This window comes from Ornithodoros turicata, chromosome 7, assembly GCF_037126465.1.
Source record: "Ornithodoros turicata isolate Travis chromosome 7, ASM3712646v1, whole genome shotgun sequence".
Classification (NCBI taxonomy): Eukaryota; Metazoa; Arthropoda; class Arachnida; order Ixodida; family Argasidae; genus Ornithodoros; species Ornithodoros turicata.
In genome coordinates this window covers 48,682,283-48,709,376 of record NC_088207.1, presented here as the reverse complement: position 1 = coordinate 48,709,376, position 27,094 = coordinate 48,682,283, and the positions used below count along the sequence as shown (strand labels likewise).

General features: G+C 45.3%; 2 protein-coding genes and 1 long non-coding RNA gene across 10 annotated transcripts in view; 2 read left to right on the top strand and 1 right to left on the bottom strand.

The window, feature by feature from the left end:
- LOC135399989 (tubby protein homolog) overlaps nucleotides 1–13,943 on the top strand; it is a 69,106-nt gene extending 55,163 nt beyond the window's left edge. For all 3 annotated transcript variants that reach the window (XM_064631729.1, XM_064631731.1, XM_064631732.1), the window contains 6 exons: nucleotides 746–997; nucleotides 2,744–2,971; nucleotides 8,213–8,311; nucleotides 10,374–10,461; nucleotides 12,959–13,042; nucleotides 13,263–13,943. In XM_064631729.1, the coding sequence (XP_064487799.1) occupies nucleotides 746–997; nucleotides 2,744–2,971; nucleotides 8,213–8,311; nucleotides 10,374–10,461; nucleotides 12,959–13,042; nucleotides 13,263–13,396 (885 nt within the window). In that variant the 3' untranslated portion in view covers nucleotides 13,397–13,943. The remainder of the gene's footprint in view (nucleotides 1–745; nucleotides 998–2,743; nucleotides 2,972–8,212; nucleotides 8,312–10,373; nucleotides 10,462–12,958; nucleotides 13,043–13,262) is intronic.
- Nucleotides 13,944–21,038: 7,095 nt separating this feature from the next.
- Nucleotides 21,039–26,672, top strand: LOC135401366 (uncharacterized). The gene is made up of 3 exons (XR_010424802.1): nucleotides 21,039–21,185; nucleotides 26,439–26,541; nucleotides 26,598–26,672. It is a non-coding gene; the product is annotated as an uncharacterized LOC135401366 (long non-coding RNA).
- LOC135401363 (uncharacterized) overlaps nucleotides 23,139–27,094 on the bottom strand; it is a 40,130-nt gene continuing 36,174 nt past the window's right edge. For all 6 annotated transcript variants that reach the window (XM_064633733.1, XM_064633736.1, XM_064633738.1 and 3 more), the window contains exons 6-8: nucleotides 25,962–26,168; nucleotides 25,016–25,208; nucleotides 23,139–23,811 (exon numbers count right to left, since the gene is read on the bottom strand). In XM_064633733.1, the coding sequence (XP_064489803.1) occupies nucleotides 23,658–23,811; nucleotides 25,016–25,208; nucleotides 25,962–26,168 (554 nt within the window). In that variant the 3' untranslated portion in view covers nucleotides 23,139–23,657. The remainder of the gene's footprint in view (nucleotides 23,812–25,015; nucleotides 25,209–25,961; nucleotides 26,169–27,094) is intronic.

Below are 27,094 nucleotides of genomic sequence, written 5' to 3'. Positions count from 1 at the left end.
TTCTTCATCACCGCCGGCGATAACCTACCCCATTGCTCGCGTTAATGTACTTTTTTCACGTACGCGTCGTATCCTAGCGACTCTCAAGCGAACCACCTCCGGCACGCGCCAAAACAAACCCACGTGGGTAGCACAAACAAGAAGTGAGCACGTGCTCACGTCTGCCGTCCCCGTGGAGCGCCATCTATAGAGCACGGGGATAACCTTGCCCGACGCACCCAATGGCATCAGCGGCGCAGCGCATGCGCATAAGCATTTGTGAAAAAGGTCCATTTGACGAAAACATAATAATGATCCTCGCAGTGTGGACGGAAGTCCTACATCAGTAAGAGACATCAGACGTCTAAGCAAATATCTAAGCAGTGCACCTAGGTCTGCAGTTGCAGAACTCCATGGTGCTTCAATAGGCAAGTGGCATTGTGTCTCTACGCATGAGAGGAGGTAAACTGTGAGGAGGTAAACTGGGGGGGTCGAGGTAGCTTGCCGTTGTTGGCCGCACTGAAGTGGAAGAACTACGTGACGAGGTGTCTGTCCAATCAGATGGCAGCAATAAGGAGGTGCTCGTAGACCTCCTTCCTCGGTCACGCGCGTCTCACATTTGACCGTTATACCCCTTATGTGGGACGAGGACCAATGAGATCGTTCCTCAGAAGAAAGAGATAAACTGATGAGCTGCAAAGACAGTTGACCTACTTATGCATAACATTCGATAACGTTGTCCCCCCCCCCCCCCTCAATATTTCAGATCGAAGATCTGAGTTCGCTGGAGCCCGAAAGATGTGACGAGGAACTGAAAAAGAATACGACGCACGAGCTGAGCCTGAACCTGGGTCCTCTGGAAGAACTCCTGGACAAAGGGCGTTTATCCGAGTTTGCGACGGCCCCCTGCCCACAAGGGGCAACAGTGCGTTGCAGGATTACGAGAGACAAGAAGGGTGTCGATCGAGGCTTTTATCCCACCTATTTTCTACACCTTGAAAGGGAAGATGGAAGGAAGGTAACCTGGTGACACAACAGACTATCATTAGCAGTGCTGTGAAGCATTTCCTATCTAATATGTTTCCTTTTTCCTTAAGGGAGTTCGATTGTCGCAGGTCAACTAGTTTGAACTCTTTCTAAAAACATGAGTTCAAATTTGCTGGTCTGCTATACAGTCGAACTCCTAAACGGCAGGGCTGCTGTTGCAGTTCATGGACCCACTGAGCTGTGATCACTAAACCATGTACACTCTAAGATGAAAGGGGTAACATTAGTACTAACTTGGGGCATTAAATGCAGTGCCACAACCATTAGTGCTTTTCACATATTTCGCAAAACATTAAAATGCTTTCGTTAAAAAAGATTAACACCTCACTTTAGTTTCACCAAAACTTCACTGAAAACAATAGCCATATAGAGCTCTAGAACTTAAATGCGTTTGGCACAATGCTCAAATATCCATGAAATTTACTTTTTCTTCAGCGACGCTTCTGCTTCTTAAAAGTGTCAACTAGAAAGTGCATCCAGCATAACACGATGTTCTCTGCCCAGGTCGGAGAAAAATCCCCAGCGCTCCGCAAGCTAAAAAGATGGCATGATCGCTGTTGCGGAAAATTTAACTGCGCTTTTTGACCCGCTGTGGCAGATGCAACGCTTCAAACAGTTTCTTCGCTTTCTTTTTCCTGCTCTGTTCCCTTCCAAAGGGTTATGGTTGGAGCTCTGTTCCTCGCTACGCATTTATTCTGGTTGCGGGAGCACTAAAAATAGCCATGACCACAGAAGCGTGAGAGCATCGTGTCTTTATAAACTGTATAAACCGGAAGAAAAAGAAGAAACAGAAGAAACAGATCGAAAGATAAGGAGATAAGGATAAGATGAGGATATATATGTGAAATATAGCCATAGTCTTTGCTGGAGGAGGTGTACGTATAGTGATAAGTAGTGTTGATAGTGTAAATAGTTCAACATATTTCCTCAAAGAAGAGAAGGAGGATTGTACTATGCCATCTGTCCAAAAGGGTGCACCAGCAGAGACCATATGTGGAGACTACTATAAAAAAAGAAAGAAAAACAAAACTAGTGGAGATACAGTGCATGTAGCTGCATAGAGAATTACACTCTCGGAACAAAAACGGAGTAGTTTTAGTCCTTTTACAGACTAGGTGCATTGCCACAATCATTAATCTCTTTCGGGACTAAACGCGCATGAGTTTTTGCGAACTCTAGTGCTGTTTGCAGTGCTATAGGGAGCAACTTTCAGGGTTAGAGAACTAAAATTGGAAGCAATTGCAATGTGGCAACTGGAGGCTGCAATTCTGCAATTGCTTTTCTTCTTTTTCTTTTCCTTTTCTTCCCCCTTTTACTTTTTTTCGAATAGCAAGCCGACGTCCGTCTGGCTGACCTTTCCTTTTTTTCTTCTTAATAAACATACCCCCCCCCCTCTCCGATTATAGCAGCTCACACCCAAGCAGTCGACATGACAATACACCACATCGCAACGGAAATAAATGAAAGGACCACGAAAGGCAGTCTCTTGCCTTTCAAACACAGCCATCAAACGCGCTCGTTTTAACGACGCCCTGTCCCGCGTTCTGTTCCCTTCGAACTGTTCTCTCCTCTCCGCCGCCACCCCCCTCTCCCTCATCTCAATGAACACGGTCGTCACCTATGGGCCGTATTTGGCTTAATAACGGGAGGGCGGTTCTTTTCGAAAGCATTCTCGTGTCCCACAAGGTCGTTAAAGCTGATATACTCTACGTTGCAGGTCTTTTTATTGGCGGCCAGAAAACGCAAGAAGAGTGCTACATCCAATTATCTGATATCGGTGGACGCGACGGACCTTTCGCGTGGAGGAGAAGCGTTTGTGGGAAAACTTCGCTCCAACCTTCTAGGCACGACGTTCACAGTCTACGACGCGGGCGACAGTCCCAAGAAGGCGGGAGCCCTGTCCGATAAAACGGGAGTCAGAGCGGAAGTGGCAGCTGTCGCTTACGTGAGTCCTCTTAGCGTGTGTACATATATATGGTGTGTCCGAATGTTGGAACATTATATATGGTTACCACTGGTCCTTGTAACCCGCCTTGGATGCCCTTCTTTTCTTCTTTCTTTCTTTTCTTCTTTTTCTTTTTCGTTTCTTCTTTTTCAACTTTTCCTGTTTTCTTTTCTTTTTAATAGCAAGCCGGCTTTTTGCCTGGCTAACCTGGAATTTGAAAATGCCACTTTCAAGGTCTGGAAAACCTGGCTTTTTTTTATATCTTTGAAAATCTTTGATTAGGCAGTTTTCTAGTTCTCGTGGAGCTACTTGTGCAAAGTACGCTTTTCCGGAGTCAGCCCTGTAGAACATAGAAGTAAAATGCAAGCAAGCAGGTGTCTACTTGACGTTGGCAACGTGTCCCTGAGCTTAAGGGAACGACAAAAGATTTGCCTTGTCTCTTGTGGGAACATGACGACAAGACAAGACATGACAAGATGACAACAAGACAAGAGCCTTGTATTGTGCTGTTCGTTTTTGTGTTTTGTCCCTCCCCCAAGCTCAGGGACAGGTTGCCAACGTCAGAACTGTAGCTTCAAGACCACTCTTTACTGCAATAGGAATCGACAGCAAGAAATTAACGGCACTTTCTGTTCTATTAATATATATTTTTATGATTAACCATGATTATACTTTGAGAAAATACGGCGTCCGTCTACAGGAAGACTTTGTAAATATTAAATTGTATGCTGCTAACCGTTTAAATTTCACTCTGACCACCTCGGACTTGGATTATACTTTGTGTTCTTACATAGAAGAGAATAGAAGTAGAAACAAAAATATGGAATGTAATTATATTCGAATACTGTTCAGTAGCTTCAACTATTTGACGAACTACATATGTAGATACAATATGTAGAACGCAAAGAGAGGGCCTAGTGGCCACGAATTTATACAAGTAAATTAATAAATGAATCGAATAATGAATAAATGAAACGAATCAACAAATGAATGGATAACAGAGACTACGGGAAGGTAAGTAACACTTATTAAATAATTCAAAAGGGAGTGATTAATTGCTAGAAATATATTTGAATTAGTAGAACTGCAAACAGAAATCGACGTTTCGGATCTATAGGCTCCACATTATTTGAGACAAACAGACATACTATACATAATATGTTACACATGTACTGACTGGGGAAGTGTTGAAAGAGTGTATCGAAACGTAACGCTCTGAGAAATGAGAAGGATGAGGTGTTGTTTTCATAGAAAATATATTCCCCGTGGCTCTCGAGAACACCTCGAAAGTTGCGCTTTCAATGATGAATTCTGTGGAAGGAACGCTACAGCAGACAACCTCTCAAAAGGATTTAGCCCGTGTGGTTCTCGCGTGACAACAACCATGACACAAGCTCGGATTCGTTCGCTGCAGTCGCCCGCTGCGGTATCGGCTTGCTAGCTTTCAATTCACCAAATGGAGTATGTCCTCACAAGTGTTTCTTGGAACTCATAGTGCCTCTTTCGGTCATTCCGTCTCTCACATAAGCAGCGTTATGCGAATGAAAAGAACGGCATTAGATTAGGCATGCACCTGTCAATAGCTCGTTGCATTTTACCGCACTCTTAAGATTGTCGGATAAAATTTATTACGAGTACGATCGAGCTAACAGCGATGCTTATCGAATTATATAGACAAGCAAAGAGGAGAGGGATGTATGTGGGATAGAGGGGGATATTGAGCTGCCTGTGTGTGTGTCCCTTCTGTGTTGCCTAAGCTTAGACTTCATTCTTCGTAGGATATGTAAAGTTGAAATACGCGGCTGGTCTCACAAGAAGAGGTACGCGTGCGCGCTAGGTAACGACTTCCTTTCAAAATGTAATTTCTCAATCAATCAATGAATTAATCTGAAAGGCCACGTCAAGAGCTCGCTCGATGAGTTACGCGAACGCAGATCTAAACCTTCCTCGTATAGGAGGGATTCCGGAACGCAATTCCAGGCACTGGGCAGCGACGCATTCAAGATTTTCGTAATCCCGTTTCTATATGACGTTCCATTTTCCTCCGGTGGCTCCAGTGGCTCACCCACTCTAAAGTCTCGAGATGACGATAAGTGAGTGCGTGCGCTGTTAAAAAAAGAAAGAAAGAAAAAGCTCCGACTAAAAGACTATATAAGGTACTCGATAAAATGGCATAAATACAGGCTCTAGCTGACGGAAAAGCTCCACCATGAGGATTTTCGTGCATAAGAGGTGGCTTTATATAGTATGAAGACTATGGCGCATATTGTAATGCAGAATAAAAACCTTTTAGAGAACTGACAGCGTTGCTATGATTTATTCGCAAATTCGTCGAACGGAAATTATGGCTAAACTCTTTCACTCATTTTTACTTACTGTAAATCTCACTCGTTTCCTGTACTGCAAATTAACGTCTACTGTCGCGCTGCATTCACAAACCAACCGTTCAGGTCGTCCAATTTCTGCTCCCATAAGTTTAAATGAGATAGAAATAGATTTACGGTGCGGGGCAGTTGTACACGACACGAATTTAAGCTGCGAACTCTCTCTCACTCGCACTCTCTCTCTCTCTCTCTCTCTCTCTTTCTTTCTTTCTCGATTTAGGGAAGCCCTTTCTCTAGCTCTGCTACTGGGCCGCCCTTGTCAATTGTTTATGATTTGGATGGGTACAATAAACAACAACAACGATATTTTACCGGGGGATCTTCTTCCACGTCACGGCTTGCTGGGTCGTGCACCTTCGACTTACGTCACAGGGAACATTTGTCTCAAAGCGCCCGAGGGAAATTTCATTTAATTTCATTTCATTTACCCGAAGAGCCTCAGAAGGGGCATTAGATCAGGGGGGCAGAACATGCGCCCATAATCTATATTCGGGAACTAAACAGAAACTAAAGTTCACACAACCTAACAAATTCATCATGATTGCTTACAGTAACAAAATGAGAACGTGAGCTATTCCATTCACGTATACCACATTGCAAAAGAGAGTTGAAAAAATACCGAAGATCCGAATGTCGACTGTAACTGTAAGACATGAAAAACGCGCCCAGAGATAAAGCATGCCGGCCTTAAATATGTGGATTCTGCGTGCAATAATTTATGCATGAATGACAAACGTTTGATTAAGCGTCTATTCTCAGGAAGTGCCACGTTATTTTGTATTTTAACGCCGTAATGCTGGTAGAAGTGTCACGCCTGTTAGAGATAAATCGTATAGACTTGTTCTCGGGAAAATCTCTGAAATCCAGGGAAAACGCTCGGGAAGTGCAGCCGGTGCCAGGACGCGTACCGGCTTAATTTCCCAGACGAAAGGCGGCTATATCGTGACCACCTTGAGGCACACCATCTGTCTTTTACATCTGTGCATAATTTGTGCCGCACACCTCTATCGTTGTGACATAAGCTGCTGCTCTAGCAGTACCCTGATCTGATTTAGCCTATGGTTTAGCGTAACCGCTTTTTTCTTATGAGTACACCGTAAATAGCAATATTTCCGCAGCGTCTGTTATTACGGAACCTCATTACATGGCTTTCCGCGATAGTTACTGTCCCAGAACCAATCGAAAGTGAGCTAACTGCACACGTAAGAGGAGAAGCCAATTACAGCCTCATATTGCTCATACGATCACCTTGGATCTCTTCCGGCTAATGTTGCTATAAGCTCAGCCCTGGACGGCCCTATCAGTGTTGATGTTGATGTTGATAAAAAAAAATCAGTTGATGAAATCAACCTATCAGTCTTGATCAGTTGTTGATGAAAATCAGTGTTATTTACGTGTTGACAAATATTCACACTATTTTTGCGCATATCTGCTGAATATAGAAAGACGTGTGCGGTGTATCGCATGCTCTCCCACCAAGGATGCTCTTTATGTTCTTCCTGCAATGGGGGGGGGGGGGCGAAAGAAACAAGATTACCGGGCGACTAACAATAACATTATACAAATACGCCATTACTTTTAATGGTTTCCCGCTCAGATTTCAAAGCCATCAAGACGATGTACCTGCGAAACCTGAGCCGGCAGGCCTTGACGAGCTTGAAAGAGCTCTTTCGGTATTTTGAAAGAGCACTTCGTCTGTGACCGAAGAAATCAGCTTCTGAAGAACTCTCATTCGAGCCCTTAAACAAAATGGGCTGGCCTCCTGTAAGATAATGTGTGTCGTATTACGTTCCTATAGCTTAATCTTCGTTAGCACAGTGACTTCAAAACATTGCATGTAGGTTTATAGGTTTCGACAGCCTGTTTTGTTCGATAGCTTTAGAGAACCCGCCAACGTTGACAGCCGTGTATGTCCGTCCACAGCAGTTGTGAAGAGAGAGAAGCAGAAGAGAGAGAAGAGTAGGAACTTGCAATGGCACTGGAACGAGTGCTGGCGCCTCAGCAGTGATTTCCCCAGAAATTCACTACTGGGGGGGGGGGGGGGGGCGAGCTTTCAAGGGGGGGGGGGGGTCATGCTTGGTGAAGATTCCACTTACGGAATTTTTCTTAGACACGGAAAGCATCATGGCACAATGGTGACATCTCTGCACAGCTTTCCCGGTTTATTTGTACAATTTTATTACTTTAGCACACAGTACATTAGAGTAGAGATTCATTGTGAACGGCATTTCAACATTAAGATGCATAATCACACGACCGACAAAGATAAGAGACCACCATCTTGTCAACGAACACCTAGCACTCAACGGTGAAAACCTTAGAATACCTCGCTTGGTTGAGTTGGGCGCAAATGGCTCTTGATGATCCACATTGAGTTTGCGCGCCCGCACGCATTTTTCTCGTACATACGCGCAATATATGCATTGCACAGTCACTTTCAAATGATTTTGGACAAATGCATGGTACGATCATCTACATGACTGTGGTCCTACAGCCCAAGTTTGAGAGTACGGGATGTAATTCACTGCGCCGGACTCACTACCAGAACGTGTTGGTGGCCGAGCTGGGTGGGGTCACCTTCGAAATTTCAGGGGGGGGGGGGGGGGGGGGGTTGCAAAAATGCAGGGAGGGTGTACACCCCCCTGAGGGGGGTGTAGGGAAATCCCTGCGCCTCAGAACAGAAGAAAAACCATCATCATCATCAGAAGAAAGAAAAAACAACTTTATTTGGTGATGATGATGGAAGATGCGTCCCATAGAGCTGCTGTATTTTCACGCGTTTCGCAGAATTCCCAGAGACGCAGCGTTATTCTATTGTTATTTTTTAAGAGTTAATATGTTCTCCTTTTTCCTCCAGGAGACCAACGTCTTAGGCTTTAAAGGCCCTCGTAAGATGACAGTGATCCTTCCAGCCATGAGCGGAGACCAGAAACGGATCGACCTGAAGCCTTCTTATGTAAGTGTAATGCCCTAATGAACAACGGATAATGAACAAAACGCAACAAATTACGTTTTTTTTTTACTGTCGTAAGCGCTCAATCTTTGCCTCGATCCTACCCTCTCCAGCTTTGCTTGAAATCTCGTAAAATCTCGTCGCCTCGTAATTTGTCTACCATCGTGAAAGCGTGTCTTAACTTCTTGTACGAGCAACTTGTTCATGATTGCCCCCCCTTGGGAAGATGAAGCATGCAACATTTTCATCGGAGAGGACGACGACGCCCGTAAGCCGCCGAGGCTATGCTGTTTTTTTTATTTCTTTTTCGATCTCTATCTCGATCCATCATTCAGGTGCTGCTCGACCAAAGTACAAGGAAGATACCTTCCCACATTGTAAAAAGTTTTCGTAATATTAAATATATTTTACGTATTCGGAAATTCTGTAAGAGGCCACACACGGTCTGCAAGTATTGCCGTGTTTACGAAAACCGTGCCTCAAATATGTCGTAAAACGTACGCGCGTAATCGCTGTGTTTCAAAGAGATTACGTGGGATTGCAACAAATTTCAACACACATTTATCTATCTGTTTCATACCAGTATGCCACGTCTATTTTCGATGACTTTATATCTCGGAGTTCTCTCGAATATGTCGGAGAGGCTCAGGTTCAAGACCTTGTAGCCTCGATAAGCATTTTTTGGCTCTTGCCCTTCCTTTCATCGAGCAGTATGTGCAACCTACGGGATCCCTCCAGAGGCGTGGTGCTGAGGGATTACATTTACTTTGAAAGCGGGTTTGAGCCGAGGGTTTGCGAGGTTTGACATAGCCCCACAAGGATGAGAGAGCTTGAGCATTCGTACGGTTGTTGTTTCGACGCCGCAGAGTTTCGTTACGATTCTACGAACGAAAATGACGAGTTTTAATCCCTTTGGGGAATAGGCACATTGTCTCAACCAATAGTTTCTTTCGCCCCGGTGATACTAAGCGCACGTTTAAATGAAGGTTACGCCTGGTTTAGGAACTATTTGCAGTGCTCTTGAGTAAGTTTCAGGGCCAGGGATTAAAAAAGGGGGAGTATAGACGGCGCAATTGCTGCCCAATCTACTCCCGTTTGCATTGAGTGTTCCCAAAAGCATTTTGCTGTGATTGTGTGACCGTGTGTGTGACTTTTCAGTTTTAGTTTTGTGTTCTTCCTTTTCTTTTCCTTTTCGTTTCTTTTCTTCTTTGTCTTCCCCTTTTCCCTTTTCTCTTTTCTTTCCCTTTTTCTCCTTTTTTCTTTTCCTTTTCTTCCCCCATTTTCCTTTTTTAAATAGCAAGCCGACCTCCGTCTGGCTGACCTTTCCTTTCTTTTTTCTTTATAAACATATTTCCCCCTCCCCATTTTGCTGTCTCTTGCTGTCTATCTTGAATACACTTTTACACTTCCGAATAAAATGGAGGCATATAGACTTCATGAACCGTATATGCTCCAGATATGCTGAAACTCTCTGGTATACTCAACAGCAAATAATTTTTTCCTCCTAAGACTACTGTCCTATACTCTTAAGTAGTACGGAATATTTCTCCTTGATCCCCCATTAAGACCACTCGCCGATTAATTTTAGATCGCTTCCCGTGAACGATTGAAGCTATTCATCCACACGACTTCGATTCATCGTGATTGCTTTCCCCCTCAGTCTTTCAAAGCGCACAACGTGACTTATCCACCACTTCCTTTTCATTCTAATGAATACCGGCGATTGTGAAAGATAGCTGAATACCTTTATTCCGCCATTGTGTGCTCATACGGCTCGAAATCGTGGAGTAGAATGACGCTGCGCGAACTCAAAAATCGGGCGCCACGTGATCTCTGCTGGCGAGGACCCTTTTTGGGATATTGTGTTCGCCATTACCAAATTCAAAATCTCTATGTTTTTCGTAAAATGGAGTGTCGTATAGCCATAGAGCTCGTGTCTTCACCTCACCTCACATCGCGACGCTGCTGACGTTTTAGAACGTTGCTATAACTTTATTGCGGGTTGTACTTACCATGCGCCTTGTTTGTTCCGGTGTCCCAACCAGATGCTCCCGTTTCTTTCCAGGAACACGAATCGTTGATAGAAAGATGGAGAAATCGGAACATGGAAAATATCTTAGAGCTTCACAACAAGACTCCTGTGTGGAACGAAGGTGAGTGTAGTTTTTTTTTTTTTTTTTTTTTTTTGTGGCGTTGAAGGCGTAAAGTTACACTGCTGGATAAAAGGGCCGCATAAACGTGATATCTACTTCTCTCCGCATTGAGTTCCGAGTAATCCAGTTCTTTTGTCATGTTATTCGAAGTACAGAGCCACAGTTTTTAAAGCGGCACCGCCGTGTAAAAATGATATTTATTTTATTTCGTATTATGAAGTGGCCTCGCTCGAAGTCTGAGTACGCAAAATATAGATGTCATCTGTGAGCGGGTTTCCGCGAATTTTCGAAAGAGCCCTTAAAATTTAATAGTTTCGGATTCTTCAAAAGCGGATGGCGTCGCCACGAACTTCGGCGCCTTGTAATAGCAACAACGCCGTACACCTTCACGGTCTCAGCTCTTCGTCTTAGATTAGATTAGCTTAGATATAGATTAGGAGGAAAGAAAAAAGAACAAGGGGGTAAAGGTTGGAACATTCAGCAGCCATCTCCGTCTTATGTTATGTCATATATTCGATAGGAAAAGGAATATTCCTAAGAAGATGCCGGAAGATCTGAAGCCAAGAAAACGATACATTGTCCAAGCGTCGATACCAAATATGGCTGTCGTCCAGCAAAGAATCGTCCAGGCCCCAGCGTAGAGCTCGGTTTGCGAAGCTACTCCTTGCATCGCAGTTTAATGTGTACTTAACAGTGCGAGGATTGCCCAGGGTAGGGTACGCAGTATAGAAGGCTGTCCTGTTTATTGTTGCCCTGCGGAAGTGATAAACATGAAGAAATCCTTCAAGACCCTATTGAATCTTTCCACTTGTCCGTTGCACTGAGGGTGGTATATTGAGGACTGCGAATGCTCAATCCCCCCTCTCTCAGAAAGACTTTGAAAGCGTGAGACTGAAATTGAGGCCCATGGTCGGAAACGATGATATCCGGTTACCCTTCTCTTGCGAACAACTGTCGTAGAAACTCAATGACCGTATGCGCCGTGACACAGTGTGTGTGTGCTGGACCTCAGGCCATTTGCTGTAGTAGCCGACGGCTGTGATGGCGAAACGACATCCTAATGGTAGGTTTCCAAACAGTCCAACCAAGTCTAGTCCAATTTGTTTCCAAGGTCCGGTAGGAAAAGGCACTGGTTGAAGTGGAGCTGGTCTTGTGCGCTGCGCTGCAGGCGTCGCATGCCCGAACGTAGTCTTCTATCTCCACGCCTTGGGCCGCCGGTAACGCATGCGGATCTTTTGTTCCGTGCGTACAATTCCTGGGTGCGTTTCATGCCTTAAACTGATGATACGCTTACGAAGAGCTACAGGGGGTACCACATTTTCACCTCTGACGACGACACCTTGAATTGTAGAGAGTTCCTCACGCACGAAGTATTACGGTGCGAGGTCTGTGTCATTCTTCATAGTCAACGATTTATATCCGCTGACGAGTGACAAGCGCTTAACCATGACCAGATCACCTTCCGTCCCAATGGCAGCTGAGACAACGCGTCGGCTACCGTGTTGTCCTCTCCGTTCTTGTATTGTACTTCGTAGTTATCCAGCTCTGCATCCTACTCAACTGCATCGGCACCGAGGGTCAGAAGCAGTATCGCTATCTGCTTGATACTGCTGCTTCGGGAGAGATACGACCTCGTCGAGATACGACACCGTCAGGCCAATATGCTGAATCGAACGCTTTATTCCGAGTCAAACAAACTGCGTCTTTATAGGACGGCACAAAAAAAATAGAATGTCCACAGACACTCGCGCCCCACGTTCCTCCATCCTCTTCATCTTCTCCGGTAGCGTTGTTGCAAAACCCAATGCAACACAACATACAGTACTTTTTGTATCTCTTTAGTTTGCGTAAAGAAATTGCTACAAAGCACCTCCTGCTGGCTAAACTTTTTGTATTCGCTTCCATGTTTGTTTTCATGACTTTATGCATCCACGTCGCTTTCCTGTTTTTGCTTTCCCTCTTCACGCTGATCCTACCTGCACAAAGTAATAATAATAATAATAATAATAACAACAACAATTCGTGGCTTTACGTCGCGAGACAACTCTGCCGTCTACAAAAGAACTGCGTATTACAATTATTGTGCTTAGCAGTGCACAGACTTTACAATGCTTATAGTGTAAAGTGAGCTTCTCCACATAATCACCTGTGGTGTGGCAGAGCACACTTTAAAGGAAGCGATTGTCCTTTTGTGTATCTCCTTTTCACGAAATCCTACCGCGTAGACGTGGTTCCGGTACTGCTTGAGGCATCTCCTGTGCCAAATGTAAGGAAAAGGGGGCTGAAATTCCGGGAATACGGAGGTAAAAGCTTATAGGGGACCTGACACAGGAGTCCGGACTAGTAATCGCCTTAACTTCGAAGAGTGCTATGCCCACGTTGATGAGATCTCTTTCACCCGGCAGTTCGGAGCGGTGGAATTTCTCAAATATCCCCCGCGTTCTACAATCGCCATGATGTTTACAATCACCTAAAGTACTATGCGGGTACATTTCAGACACACAATCGTACGTGTTGAATTTCCATGGGCGAGTGACGCAGGCATCGGTGAAGAATTTTCAGATCGTGCACGAGAATGATGGTAAGCTGCTTTTGATTCGCCAACATTCTCTCGCAATTTCACTAAGTTTCCTACTAGAAGAATTCAGGCACAATTTCAAGTTCATAAAATACTTTGAGACAAGTGAACTCCTACAAGTCAACTCCGCCAACAAATCTAAAGACGTGTGTGATTGGCTTATGTCGTCTCGGAGCATAGTAAACGATATGCGTATTCTGTAACCGTGCCTTTTCTGTTTCAGTTGATTACATCGTGATGCAATTTGGACGTGTCGGCGAAGAATGCTTCACCATGGACTACTGCTACCCACTGTGTGCCCTGCAAGCGTTCGCTATCGCGCTATCGAGCTTCGATTCCAAACTAGCATGCGAATGAACGCTTCTGACGTTACGAAAAGAAGGTCCCGAGAACCCCACCATTCCCATAGCACCGCACTGAGGGCGTGTTCGCACTGCCTCTTCGAGCGAGCACAGACCAATGAAACGCAGGTCTCCGCCGTGCATCATGTGACATGGAAGCGTACACGTCTTCGATGTTTGACCACAGAATGTTCTTCTACGTATGGCCTCTATCGCGGCGGCACTGCCAGTTTCTTACTATAGGTGGACGATCCCATTCTGTGTGACACTGCTCCAATTTGAGGAGGATGCTTTTTTTTTTTTCCCCGATTATCTCGAAGTCTAATTCTCATGAGATTTCACGTTGCACTTTGTAAGGTCAGAGTAACTCCTGAAGTAAGGGGCTGAATTATTCATGTTGCTTGTTCGCACTGACCCCCGCGTATAAAGCTGCACAGGGTTAAATCAGAGAGGACAGGACGAAATAAGAAAGCATCGTTGTCTGGAGGACAGCTCGTTTGCGGATCTCCTAGACGTCTTGTAGAATAAGGATAACTCAACAAAAATAAAAATGGTCATCTCAACGGTTTCAGAGCGATGTGAGTCCAGCATCTAGTTCATAGCAGATTACACATATCTGCTTAATAAAGGGACCTTTATGTAAGAACACGATAAGAATTAATGGGTGAGCGGTGCTCTCGCAATATTGTTTGTGACCTCGACCCACACAGTTGGACTTTACACACAAAACTGGCTCATGGATCAGCGTCTGCAAACGAATAAAATAAAAGTTCTCCAAATGGTTAACTCAACGCCAGGTGCTGTTCGCTGATGACCTAACTACATCGTCTCCATTTTGTCTACTTTCCATCACGACTGAGTTCAGCCTAATCAAACGCGCCTTTCCATAATGTTTTCATTACTACCGACTCCTATATGATTTCATGAATTAAAGTCGCGAACTGCGCTGAGAAAATGATGATTACAGAATGATTTTTCGGTGACCAGTGATTAGATCGTGATTTAAAGATGCATTCACCTATTTATGAGTCAATTGAGGCGAAATATTTTGTTCTTTCGTCTGCAAACAGTATTTTTATTTTTAATGCGTCTTTAGCGATATTATGTTAATGTGACCTGCTCGGAACGGAAGTATTCGATATTGTATGTACAGTAACGTCGCCAAGTTGAACAGGGTCTTTAACGCTTTTCGAAGTATATCTGATAATTTACGCCGAACTCGTGATCTGTCCTGCCACGCAAAATATTGACCTGTAGCTAGAAAGGTAGAGACTCCAGGGAACCGGGAGGGAGATGCTAGAAATGTCCAGAAGAAGAACAGTGTCTGTTCGAAATATCGGCGGTTCTCGTCCCGAGGATCTTCACTGACCTGTAGAGTTCTCCCAGCAACGTGGTTGGTTCGATACTGTAACGCAGGCCCAATGAATGTGTTGCGGAAGCCGACTAGCATTATCTCGAGCTCAGAGTATAATTATCTTCCTCACAAGGTCGCTCAGAAGAACTCCAAGCCGTCGGCTAGCTGAGTAAGGTTTAAGTGCTCTGGAGTATAGCCGACTCCAAATTTTGTGGAGCTGTCCCATCTCTACACGTTTTTATTATTTTTTTATTTTTTTCATCCATTCAATCCAAACCTTTGAGGGCCTTAGCAAATCGCAAGATAAAACACGCCACGTTCTCGATCTTGTATCCGGCAATCCTCTTTCACATCCTGAAAGAAAGTGGAAAACGGGTTTCAACTGTATAATTTTCTCTCCAATCTAGAGCGATATATAGGAAGGGAAGGAATCGCCGAAAGCTATCGTTTCACCTGCCCTTTCGAACAGCGCACACGTCCATTGACTGTTTCATGCAGCCGGTCCAGTAAATCCTTGTCGCTGGCAAGTCATGTTTTGCCTTCGGGGGATGGTTTGTAAATCTGCGCACAATGATTGTGCGTCGTCGAAGCGTCGGTATATATTCAAAAGCCCGTTACGGGTCTATAAACATTCTCACTGCTAAACATACCACCGTTATTTTTGCCTGAACAACTTTTGTTGGCGGAGAGCCATAGACTGGTATCATATTAGACTCAGCACGCACTCAATTTATCGATTGATATACTGCGCAAGCAGACAGGGGAAAGTAATAAAGGGTTTTAAAATAGGCGGCGGATACACTCTCAGAAAAAAGGGTAGAGTCGTTACACATTTTTCTTTTTTCCTTTTTTTCTTTTTGTGGGCGGGGGGGGGGGGGGGGGTAACTGGTCTGCTACATAGGTTGTTCCCAAAGTGTTGCAAAGTTACACTCCAAGCAAGGGTGTAACCACATTACCGCATACAGCAGGTAACTATGCCATATATAGAAGGATGTAGTAATAATAATAATATATTATTATTAGTAGTAGTATTATTAATTGCACCTTTTTCTTTCTGAGAGTGCCGAGTTGGGACTGTGGCCGCGCTGCCCACCAAACATTATCCAGGATCCCTAGCAGAGGTTTAGTATCAACATCAACAACTGCTCATAACATTAGAGGGTTTCTAAAATAAGGTACCCATGCGTTTCCTTCGTTTGCGTCATCCGTACGCCCCCTTCTCCTAGGCGGCGTACGGCGTACGTAGGGGAAGGGGGCGTACGAAGGAAACGCGTGGGTACCTTACTTTAAAACCCTCTAAGGTTATGAGTAGTTTATGTTGTTGGTACTAAAGCTCTGCTGGGGATATTGGATAAGATTTGGTTTGCAGCGCCGCCACAGTCCCACCTCGGCACGTAAAGCGTATCTGTTTGTTATAGTTTCGGTGCTGCGTACCAGCGGAGTGGTTGAGGGTGCTAAAAGCATCCGCGGTGGGCAGCCAAGGTCGGGCCGAAGACTGGGAGGTGGTCGGGTTCGAATCCTACCACTGGCTGTGCTGCCTGAGGTTCTCCCTGGGTTTTCCGTCAGACTTTCCAGACGAATATTGGCCAGTTCCCCGTGAAGTCGGCACAGGACGCATACTAGCCCCTTTATCCCCTCACTGCTTCCTGCTGCCCTCTGTCCATCCGTACGCGGCTCATAGCTCGCAAACTGTTTAAGAATTAAAAATGAAACAAAGTACTCCGTATGTAACCACTTTGCATAATCAAGGAAATAGCGGGTACACACGCAAGCGTCGAACGTGGCTGTAGAACCGTAGAAACAGACGGCGTGAGGCCTTCCCCTGCCTCCTTTTATCCCTTCCCCGAGCAACGCGCATGCAAGCAGCGCGTATGCAAGCATATTGCGTTAGCTGCAACTAAAACTCTCAAATAAGAAGGGCATGCAGTGAGTGAAACCAGCAGTAGTGGATACAAGAATGCTGGTGTATAGTCCTGTAGTGGTGGAAATGGAGCTTGAGCTTGATGATTTATAAGCACAATGTTGATCACTTTTGTTGGGGTAGGTGATCACAGTGACAGTTTGAGTAGTGGTTAGGTCAGGTTATCGTTAAGTAGAGTATAACGGTTTCCAATGGGCACGGCTACCTCTGAATTGACAGACCGAGCAACTCGAACCGTGCCCAAATACACCGCCTACTAGTAGGCGGGAAACTAAGGATGACAAAGAACACAAACAAATACACTGATGATGATGAATGGGGAAAAAGAAAGAAAAAGAAACGAAAAAGTTTAGCCTCACGGTAAAACCTAATGTGCGACAGCGCTTTTTTATGAGCTACTTGAATTTCATTGAGCTCTGAGCGTAAGGCACTTAATTGGTTGCGTTGTCGACTGAATGTGCTTAGCTCAGCGCATTGACTTGCTTTGTCTTTGTGATGGTGTAACTTCCCACGGTCATTGGAGTGTTCGCGGAAAACGATCCTAGAAAGTTCCGGGGAACAGGATTAAGGTACGCAAAACAAGAAACCATTGGTTACATCATTGGGGTACAGTCTTCACATCTTGACAGCTACGCTGTAAGAGAAATGGAATGTTGGATGTCCATAAATCATAGTACGTCTGTGTGCTCCAAATCGATAAAGATACTACAGATTTTCGCAACAGGTTTTTGCGCGCAACGAGGCGTGCCGCGGGGGTGCCCGGTCCTCACGTGCACCATGCGCTAGTACGGCAAAAAATAAAAGAAAAGAATAGCGAGGGACCAAAAAGGGCCCGCTTGCACGAACGTTGACGAAATTCCTCACTGACGTCCTCAGTGGCTTTGGCAATGCTTTACGCACGAGGAGCTTTGACCTGTCCGTAACGCTACTCAGGTACCGAAGCTACCGTGCAAGCGGGCCCGGACTACCTGTTCGGATGATGACATGGGGACTTACCTTCAGTGATAAAGAGTGTATCTGTAGATTGGTTATAGTGTCACCGTGAAGTTGTCGTGCCCACCGGAACGAATAAGATTCTAAGTCAAAACATCCATTTGGGCTTGTTGGTACATTTCCTTGACGATAAAAGCGCTAAAAGAGACAAACACAGACGACACAACATAGAGCACTGTGCTCTATGTTGTGTCGTCTGTGTTTGCCTCTTTTAGCGCTTTTATCGTCAAAGATTATGAGTCACGCACGCTGCCATTAGGCCCGGTATAGGTACTATATGCTCGTCAGTTCTGACCAATCTCCCGTTACCGAGACCTCGCTCCGCTCGACCTCGCTCGCTTTTCCATGGATTGAGAAGTTGCCCGTCAAAAAGAACTCGTTACAAGTTAAGTTACCGTGTGCAAAATGTAACTAAGTTAATAACGAAGTTCTTCAGCCTGAAATGTAACTCGCAGTTACTGAGTTACTTAAAAAAAGAACGAGCTACTTCGGACACAAAATAGCATTACGCAGGTGCAGCGCGCGTGAGCAGTTGACTTAGACCTTGAGTTGGCTGCGGAGGAGTGCAACATGCTTAGGTCGTTTTCGTTTATGTCCAACAATAGACCTCTCCCTGTTTGCAAACAAATGACGCCCTAGTGTTCGACAGTCAACTGCGCTCGAAGCTAGAAGTGAAGGTCGCGCCCGAAAGTCACGGTCTTGAGGGGATTGCGATATGTTTCCTTAAAGGGACGCGACCCTCGGTCCTGCTTTTCTTTCAATGGGAGGCAGCAAACAAGTGCCCGTTCGTGGAACCCAGCCCTCTCCTTCCGATTTGTTTCAGTTTCAGTCTGTCTATCAATGTCATGATGACGTTTCTCTGGTAGAGGTCTATTCGAACGCTTTGCATCTTTTACTCCCTGTGGGCGCACAATGGTTCAGCTTCATTTCAATGGCAGCGGTTCTTACTTCCTGAATAAAATACTGTCATTGATTGAATATGACTTTTTATGGCAAAAAAATGCCATGAAGGATCCGGAGAGAGCAAGAAAATATGTGGGCGTGAGTGAAAAGCGAGTGAAAAGTAACTTGGAACTTAAGTTACTTTGGCAAAGTTACCTGAAAAAGGAACGAGTTCCTCGGAAAGTTACAACGGCGCAAAAGTACCGAGTTAACTTACAAGTTGCAAAAAAAAGAAACTTAGTTACAGCAACGAGTTACCTCGTACTCTGCTCTTTTTTAAAATAAGCGCTGACATGGGGGAGGCACAATGCTGTCGTTCAGGAATTCAGGAAGTCCCAAGGAACAAGTTTTTTTTTTCGTGCGTATATGTGTGTCTAAGAGAGAAAGGCTCTCTTGGTACACGTGTGCGCAACATCCCACATAGGAGCAATCACGGCAAACACCTGACGAGCGAACCACTCGACGAGTGCAGACTTCCTTGTTGCACGTCAGTTGAACGCCTATCAGTGCGCGAGGCCACACTATCAGAAGCTTGATTAGAACCGACGAGTACAGTACAATAATTTCAAGGCGACTTTAACAACGGTCCGCTTACACTTTCTACTAACTGAGAGTAGATTTACAGGTAAGGTGTCTAAGCTTTCAACTTGTCGATAATCCCCAGGAAGCGCTGAATGCGTCACTTCCCCAGTGATTCTCCACGGGGTCCTGCGCGAAGGCTTAATCGGACGTTTTATTCGAAATCCCGGCCGGCTCATACGCTTTAAGACAAATAGTCGGCTCGGCTCCGTGTGAAGTCGCCCCGGGATACACGATCCTCCCATGCACGCCAACGCCAAAACCGGACGACGCAAACGGTTTTCATGTGCTGTCGCATGACTTTCAGAGCATGTTAACCAATAAAATAACGATAATGCTCGCCACGCGCCTGTTTACTCTTGTTTGCTGCACCATTGCCGATGAAAAGAACACGACAACGAAGAAGTTGATTACAAGGTGAAACAGAGGGCTTAATCGTTTCATCGTCGTCACGGTCGTTACGAGCTAACGAGTGGCGGGAAATTCCAAAAGACGGGCGGGAAATTCAAAAAGATGGGCACGTGACACATTGCGCGTGACATATACCACGCCCTTCACGCATCGCGCGGTCGTGCACGTGTTTTACCACGTGCGCCGCCCCTCGTTAGCTCGTAACGCGTGCAAGCGATTAAGCCCCCAGAACATACAGTCCCGTGTGACAACGAAACGTGGTCTGTTTTCGTATCTGACAAATAATATTTTGTTGCTGTTAGAGTAATGCTAAAGCTGTGTTGAAGATGTGTAACACTAACTTCTCGGCAAGTTGGTAAGATATCATGGGCCAAACTGGCCACTACATAAACGTCACGCTGAAAGATCATAAAAGAGCTGCTAGCCTACAAATGGTTATACAGGAGCACATGCATGTTTGAGGGTGTTCGCCACCGTTAGTGAGTTCAGAGGGGACAAGATGCGTAAAGCTGTTTTTATCAGACAGGGCAGGAGTCCAACGTTCGAGTTTCGAGTGGGAAGCCTTAGCTAGAGTCACTAAATACGGGTAGAGAGTATCGCATTCCTTTCTCGCGCCGGAGCCACCGTTCGGTGTCCGCGATTGGGCCGATCGTGTCACGTGGTTTCTCCTTCCAAGAACTCGCCTCCATGTTGAGTCAGCGAGGAAAACCGGTTTCGTCGGTTGCGAGCTGGCTCGACCGCGCGTTGTTCTACGGCGGAGAAGGAGGAGATTGGCGTCCCGTTGCTAGGCGACGCAGCCGCGCATGACTCAAGATGGCCGGCTCGTTCGCCGACGTGGCTCAGTGTCGCTACTTTATTCCCTATTTAGTGACTCTAGCCTTATCTGCAAAAGAGCACGATATGTTAAAATATACCTTCGGGTGAGTTATTGCCCCACCCGTTTTAAAATGGCGTTTTGGGAGAGAGTTTGGAAAAGAGGGTCACGGTTTAAATGTTTTTAGATTCCAGCACTTTGGTAATAAACATTGCTCGTATAGTGAGTTCCGTGTGTCCTTCACCTGCGCTCTTTTTCGCCCATGCTAAAGATGTCCACACGCAAAAGATAGGAAATGGAAGGAAATCAACAAAAGGAACAGAATGAAAGGAAACTCATATAGTATAGACGGTATATAATTAATCGTTCTTATGCAGCGAGCTCGACTAGAGACGCGTGGTGAAAATTTCAAGTCAGCGCTCGAGCTGCCTTGAACCCGACTTGGATTGCTCTCCAGTACCGCAGCTTCGGGATGCCACATGACACTCAGAATCTTGTCTTGGCTTTACGTGAGCTCGTGCGTCATCAATTTGTTTACAGGGCTTTTGCACAAGTGTTAGCGCCAAAAGACAGGTATAAACTATGAGTCCTGACGATAAGCAAAGCAAATTTTAAGTGTAAAATTGTACGAAAGTCATCTCGCTTCCAGGCGCAGTTAAAGTCCGCAGGGTGCAACTTGACGAAGTAAGCCAGCGGAAGGGTTCATGAAACACATGAAACACACAGACCGTCTTGAGCGATGACAGGTCTTGGCGACTTGCACGAGTCAAGTCACATCTACGAATTCGGGGGTAAGTCTCTTTTCTGTGACCCCGTTGTTGGGCCCTATTTCAGAGCCTGACAAGATTTGAGAATGCATTTTGCTTATTCAAATCTATGGGCGTCTGGCCGTCGTGTTGCTGTTGCCACCTTCGCAGTATCACGTAATATAACGCCGCATTATGGAAAGGCAACCACACTAGCTCAGAACACTCTTTTGCAGAGAACAATTTCAACAATGCGGAGAAAATAAGACGCGGTTTATCGACGAACGATTCATTCCCCCCGATATCTTTGATAGCAGCAGCAAGAGGAGGAAGCTCGAAAGAAACGTCTGAGCCTGCAAATCACTGAGCCGAAGAAACGACGCGTCACTACGTATCCTATCAGCACATTTCATTTGCTGTCCTATCTATTCTTCCTCGTTCTTTGCTGCCTCCATTATGATGGGTCAGGCAATTCTGTCGATGAAACTACCGCGGGCTTCTTTTTTGTGTGCGCGGTAATATTGCGACTCTTTCCGCAAGGTGTGGCAATGTTAATTTTTCCGCGCACGGTAAATACCAGAGTATAGAAACACAGAGCCCTCCGGGTCTGCAGTGTTTTTCGCTGAGCACACGCTATAGTTCATAATGTGTTGGAACGCCGGAAACATATCACACATTCCTCGAGACAAAGTCATTCCGGTGTGCTCTTATATGTCGCACGAGTCATGAGCAAACAATATTACGCAGTCACGCCGCACCATATAGAATTCAATATGGTTTGTTTGTCCACGCGAGCTTTGACGCAAAAAATTTTTTGACGCAAAAAAAAAAAGTTTATAGACATAAAAGCCAGTACTTTGACATAGATGGGTAGAAATCCAGCGAACCGGTAGAGATGTAGGAAGGGAGCTGCCTCAGGACAGAAGCCGCCGATATTTCGAACATCGGTTCGATATTTCGATCATATTTCGAACATCATTTCGAAATATCGGCGGCTTCTGTCCCGAGGCAACTCCCTTCCTAGTACTTTGACATAGATCGTCAATGTCGTGATTAAGTTGATATAAATTAGGCTTACCTTAGCGACATACAAACAGTATGAGCGTATGTCCTAGCTCAGTTTAACATTAAAGTTGAAATTCTGTGTTTCTCTTAATGTTGCGCAAGGTGTACGCAGAAATCTAATCGTACACGAACGTGCTGCCCGTGCGCATCACAGAAAAAGCATGTTCCCCAATCCATCGCTGTCTCCCTCCTGTGCTGACGTCACCAGTATGGCGGAACGAAGCAGTAATACGAAAAAAAAAATCAAACTTTTTATGTCGAATTTCCCTCTTTTCTTTGTGTGTTCAGGGCAAACATCGGAAGTTTAGTCTCTGAAATACTTCTCCATTTGATGCTTGTGTTATGTCCGCCTCCTTTTAACCAATAAAATGGCCTCCCTTCTACTGTAGATGTTGACACGTTGATATTCATCATCCTTGAGCCACTCCGCAGCTTGTGTATCCACGGCCTTATGATAGACGCTTCCGCTCAAACGATGACATGCAACAGCTGCGACGATATAGGCACTTTGAATGAACGTGTGCTATTCCGCATTCAATATCAAACGAGCTTCTTCCAGGCCCTCTCACACGCTCTATGTACCATTCGGAGCACAGAGCAAACTGCGACGCAGCTTTGTGAACAGCTTGCTGCTCTGCTCTTTGAAAGCAGCATAGAAACAACTATATTCACCGACATTGACGTCCCTCTTTACGTTTCACTTCTTCTTTTCAGTATAAGGTCTCCCTACAGAGGATGACTTTTTGGCTTAAAAGAAAAGTACTTTTATGGAGATAGCTTTACATAGGACCAACCACTTTGTAGGTCCGTCCGAGGCTTTATAGGGTCACGTGACTACCACCACGTGATCACCACACTATCGAGGTGTTCGTGATGCGCTGAAACTGTGTAGACGCCACAGTCAGAATGCCAAAAACTTAAAAGTGAGTTAAATGCCCTCAAAAAAAAAATTTAATAGCATTTCAAAAAGAGTTTCGCCAATACTTTTGACGCAGACGATGGCCCTATAAAGTTACCCCATTTAAATGCGTCTGGCGCAATGTCCAAACATGCAGACCTCTCTCTTTTTTTTTTTTTTCGTTGCTTGGCACTTTGAGATCACATGACTGACATCACGCCCGGTCAGAAGCCCTGTCAGACGGAGATCTTCCCAGCAAACCCCGTCCCCACCCCAAAGATCTTACAACACCCCCGAAAACACCTGTGAAAGGGGCCATTCAGGTATTTTACCTGCCAAAGGAAAGAAAAAAGACGCTTCAGAAACCAGTGGGTAGTGGTGCTTCCACTCCACCCCTAGGTGTTCCAGCAGCCCCCCCTCCCCCCGCCCACAACAGAGATTAAAATCTTGCAGAAATCCCTGCTGTCACACATCTTGCAATCGATGCAGTCGTTGTGCCGGTACACTTCGTTGTGCCGGGCCTCATAGTCTCCAAAGGTACATGTATGGAGCTTTCAAATGTAAGCAGTAGAATTCAAGTAGCACGGTATACTGAAAGAACCCGGTTCCACCAGCTCTTGGATTGAAGTTACCGTTCCAGCGATGGCTGCAATGACTCCGACTAAGACAAGTTCCCATAGCAACACCTTTTCCCAGAACGGGAGACTCCTGCGAAGAAAGAGAAACATCGTTGTGCTGAGGAACGCAGGATTTGGGAGGTGCGCCACAAATATCAACCACTTCCCATCCACACACACACACACACACACAACGTGAAACTTCTACTCGGACGTAGCATTATGGATCGTGAATTCCGTTACCGCTGCTGACACATTGGAAGGAGTTTATTAGGTTATCTATATTCCAGAGTTCTTGCGAATGTTCCTTCGTATTCAGAACCTCATGATGCATCAACGTGCATCAACGCAGTTATTAGATATGCTGTGTCGGTTCTTGATGTCTGGATCGCGTTGTTGAGCTGTGAAATATAGGGTTAGCAAGACCTAAGGATTCGTTGTGTTTGTGCATTTTGGTTCCTGTCTCTTGGTAATTGGTGCTTCTCAGTATGCTGCTTGCTGGTGCTATGCTGCTTGCAGTATGGCGCTTCTCAGCAGTTGCTACGCAACGACTGACGGTAAACTTAAAGAGTATAATTAGGGTTCCGTGGATTCGGCGTTTCTTTGTTTTCGGTGTTCATAGATTTTCAGGAAATCGGCCTTTTTCGATGTTTTTCCTGGCGTGTGCACGGTTTACCCGACAGTTATCGGCGATTAGAAACCGCAACGTAATTTCCGCACGACGCGCTGATTGAACATGGCGTTGTTAGCTGCGGTGGCGTTTTACGGCTAATGAAAACGTAAACTGACATTTTTCACGACCATCATATCAATGTATGGTTTTCTGATCTGCATCAACGACTTACTGGGCATGCGCAGCAATTTATCTCTGTCACCGTTCCTGGAATCTCCCTCTGTATTCGACGTTTTTCGATTAAAACCGAATGAGGGAAAATTAACTCGGCGTATGTTTTTCGGTTAAAATCGAAAACGCGGAACACTAACTAAACTGTATTATGTATGAAGCATAATGAGTTACATCCGGGGTGGATTTTGTTCTTTCCGGCATTTGTCGCACATTGATTTGTTGCTTGGCATCAGATCCACACTGTTGTGCCAAAGTAGTATAGGTCTGTAGTATAAGTTACACTCTCCTTATTAGGATTTGATTCGAGGGTATTTGTAAGCCAAACTTTAGGTTAGACCGCGGTGATCGATACACCAAGCAGGTTGGAAGACAATTGCTGTTTAACGGCGGAGTCGATAGAGAATGCTCGCATACCGTCACGTGTTTGCAGTATACACGATATACTCACCGATCCTTCCAGTCGGGATTCGTGCGGCTGCATAGCCTGATGTAGAATATGGGAGGAAAGACGAACGTAGTTAGTCCAACATAGACGGCTCCAACGAGGGACAGCACTTTGTCGAAGTGAGGAACTGACTGACACACGAACACGATGGCGAGCATGAGGCATGTCCTGACCGCCACACGTTTCCATGTGAATTCTGCGAGAGAAAAACTTGTAAATACGTATGTAACGCGTACCAGCAACTTTAACTTCCTTGGTTTTGACCCATGTACAAGAGGAGCACGGATAGAGAAACGGGCTTGGTATTACATCTCATCGTACGACCTGTTGCTCCGAGGAGCACGAGGAGAATAGGGTTGTTGGCTGTTCATACGTTACATAATCTGTATTTTCAAAATTATGTACACTGTATCTTATGAAGCATTATTTCAGTAACAGATGATCATGATCGAGGAAGCACTAGTGGGCCCGTGACTCAAGCCTGCACAGCTGAGAGTATCTTAGCATGACCCGAAACCTCGGGACTCGGTGATATTTGTGCGCGTCTGAGCCTTAAAGTTGTAAGCCCCGTGTTTGTACGCTACCTGTCCTGACATCCGAAACTGTAGTTAGCACGATCGCGATTTAAATCACCGTAGCTCAACATTGAGAAGGTGCTGGGGTACTGTGCGTGAGACAACGTGCACTTTGCGCCCTGGTGAGCTTTCTGAAAGACATCGGCGCTGCGGACATCTTCTAAGACTCGAGGCAAGGCTCACAATATCTCAAAGGAGTGATTAGCGGTCCTCACTGGGACATTTACCAAGCGTTCTGGAGCAGCTGGCTGCGGCGGAGCGACAAACGTCTCCCGTTTTTTTTTTTTTTTTCTCCTTAAACCATCATAGACTAAGGATTTGCAAGACGCTGCATGTCCGCAGAGCGTCTCACGCAGGATACATCTGGGACTTACCTCGAGGTATACCTATGTGCTCTTCTACCTCTTGACACATGGGATTGATGAGAATTAGAAATGCACACACTAGATGTAGGATGAAGAGACCCTGTATGGCGGCCCTCAGTGACTCGTTCCCAATGGCTTTCAGAATGTTCACGTGCACGTTGCTGCCGAACGTCCCGTAGCCGACACCACACATCACAGTATATAGAATCAGCAGCACTGCAACACAGAAGCAGACCGATTCAACACCTTCCTCAACTATGTACTCAAAAAAAAAAAAAAGAAAGAAAAAAGACAAGCAAATTGGAGAGCAGTTACAGCTTGTAGTTCTCCAGATTGCCATTACTCCCTAGCTGTCCGTGTGCCATTACAACTTGAATCATCATCATCATTACTCCTTATTTAAGTCGCCTGACTATGAAATTTATTCCATGGCAACTGAAAATAGCCGCTAAACTTCTCAAATGGTCCTCTGTTGCGTCAGTACAGGTGCTCTTTGGTGGAACAAGGCAGCACAGTTCAGCAACTTTCTGACTACAGTAGAGTAAGAAATAGTTCGTGGTTCTCTGCTGGCAAGTTGTGCTCCAAGTAGGTAAATATTTTATAACCGGACATTGTATTTTGTATGTAAATTATTTCATTTTACAGGGAAATAGGGGTCAGGTAAAAAAAGGAGGAGGAAAGGATGCCATCAGCACTCTGTACTCCTAGGTGCACTCTTAAAAAAAGGGTGTACTTTAACTCCTTTTTTTGCCATTCTTCCTACTGGAGAGTAATATTACTCCCCGGCAGGGAGAAGGTGTTATGCTACTTCCTTGAGGGAGTGAGGAGACACCCTTTTGAGCGTAATTGTACTCTCCAAAAGGGTGTTATATATGTGGCAAGGAAAGGAGTTAAAGTACACCCTTTTTTTAAGAGTGTGGTCTCCCTCCCAAGTATTGTTCCGACCCCAATGCTGCTAAGCTTCGGTGATCGGACGACAACCAGAGTATTCAAGTAAGTCTGAAATCTGCCCACACATTGTAACGTTTTTCGCCATAAACAGAAAGCGCAGGTTGCATTGTGAACACAGGACTGTGAGGACAAAGCGCGAAATGACGTCCCTACTCTGCACTCTAGGAAAAGAAAATGTGTAAGGTGTAAAA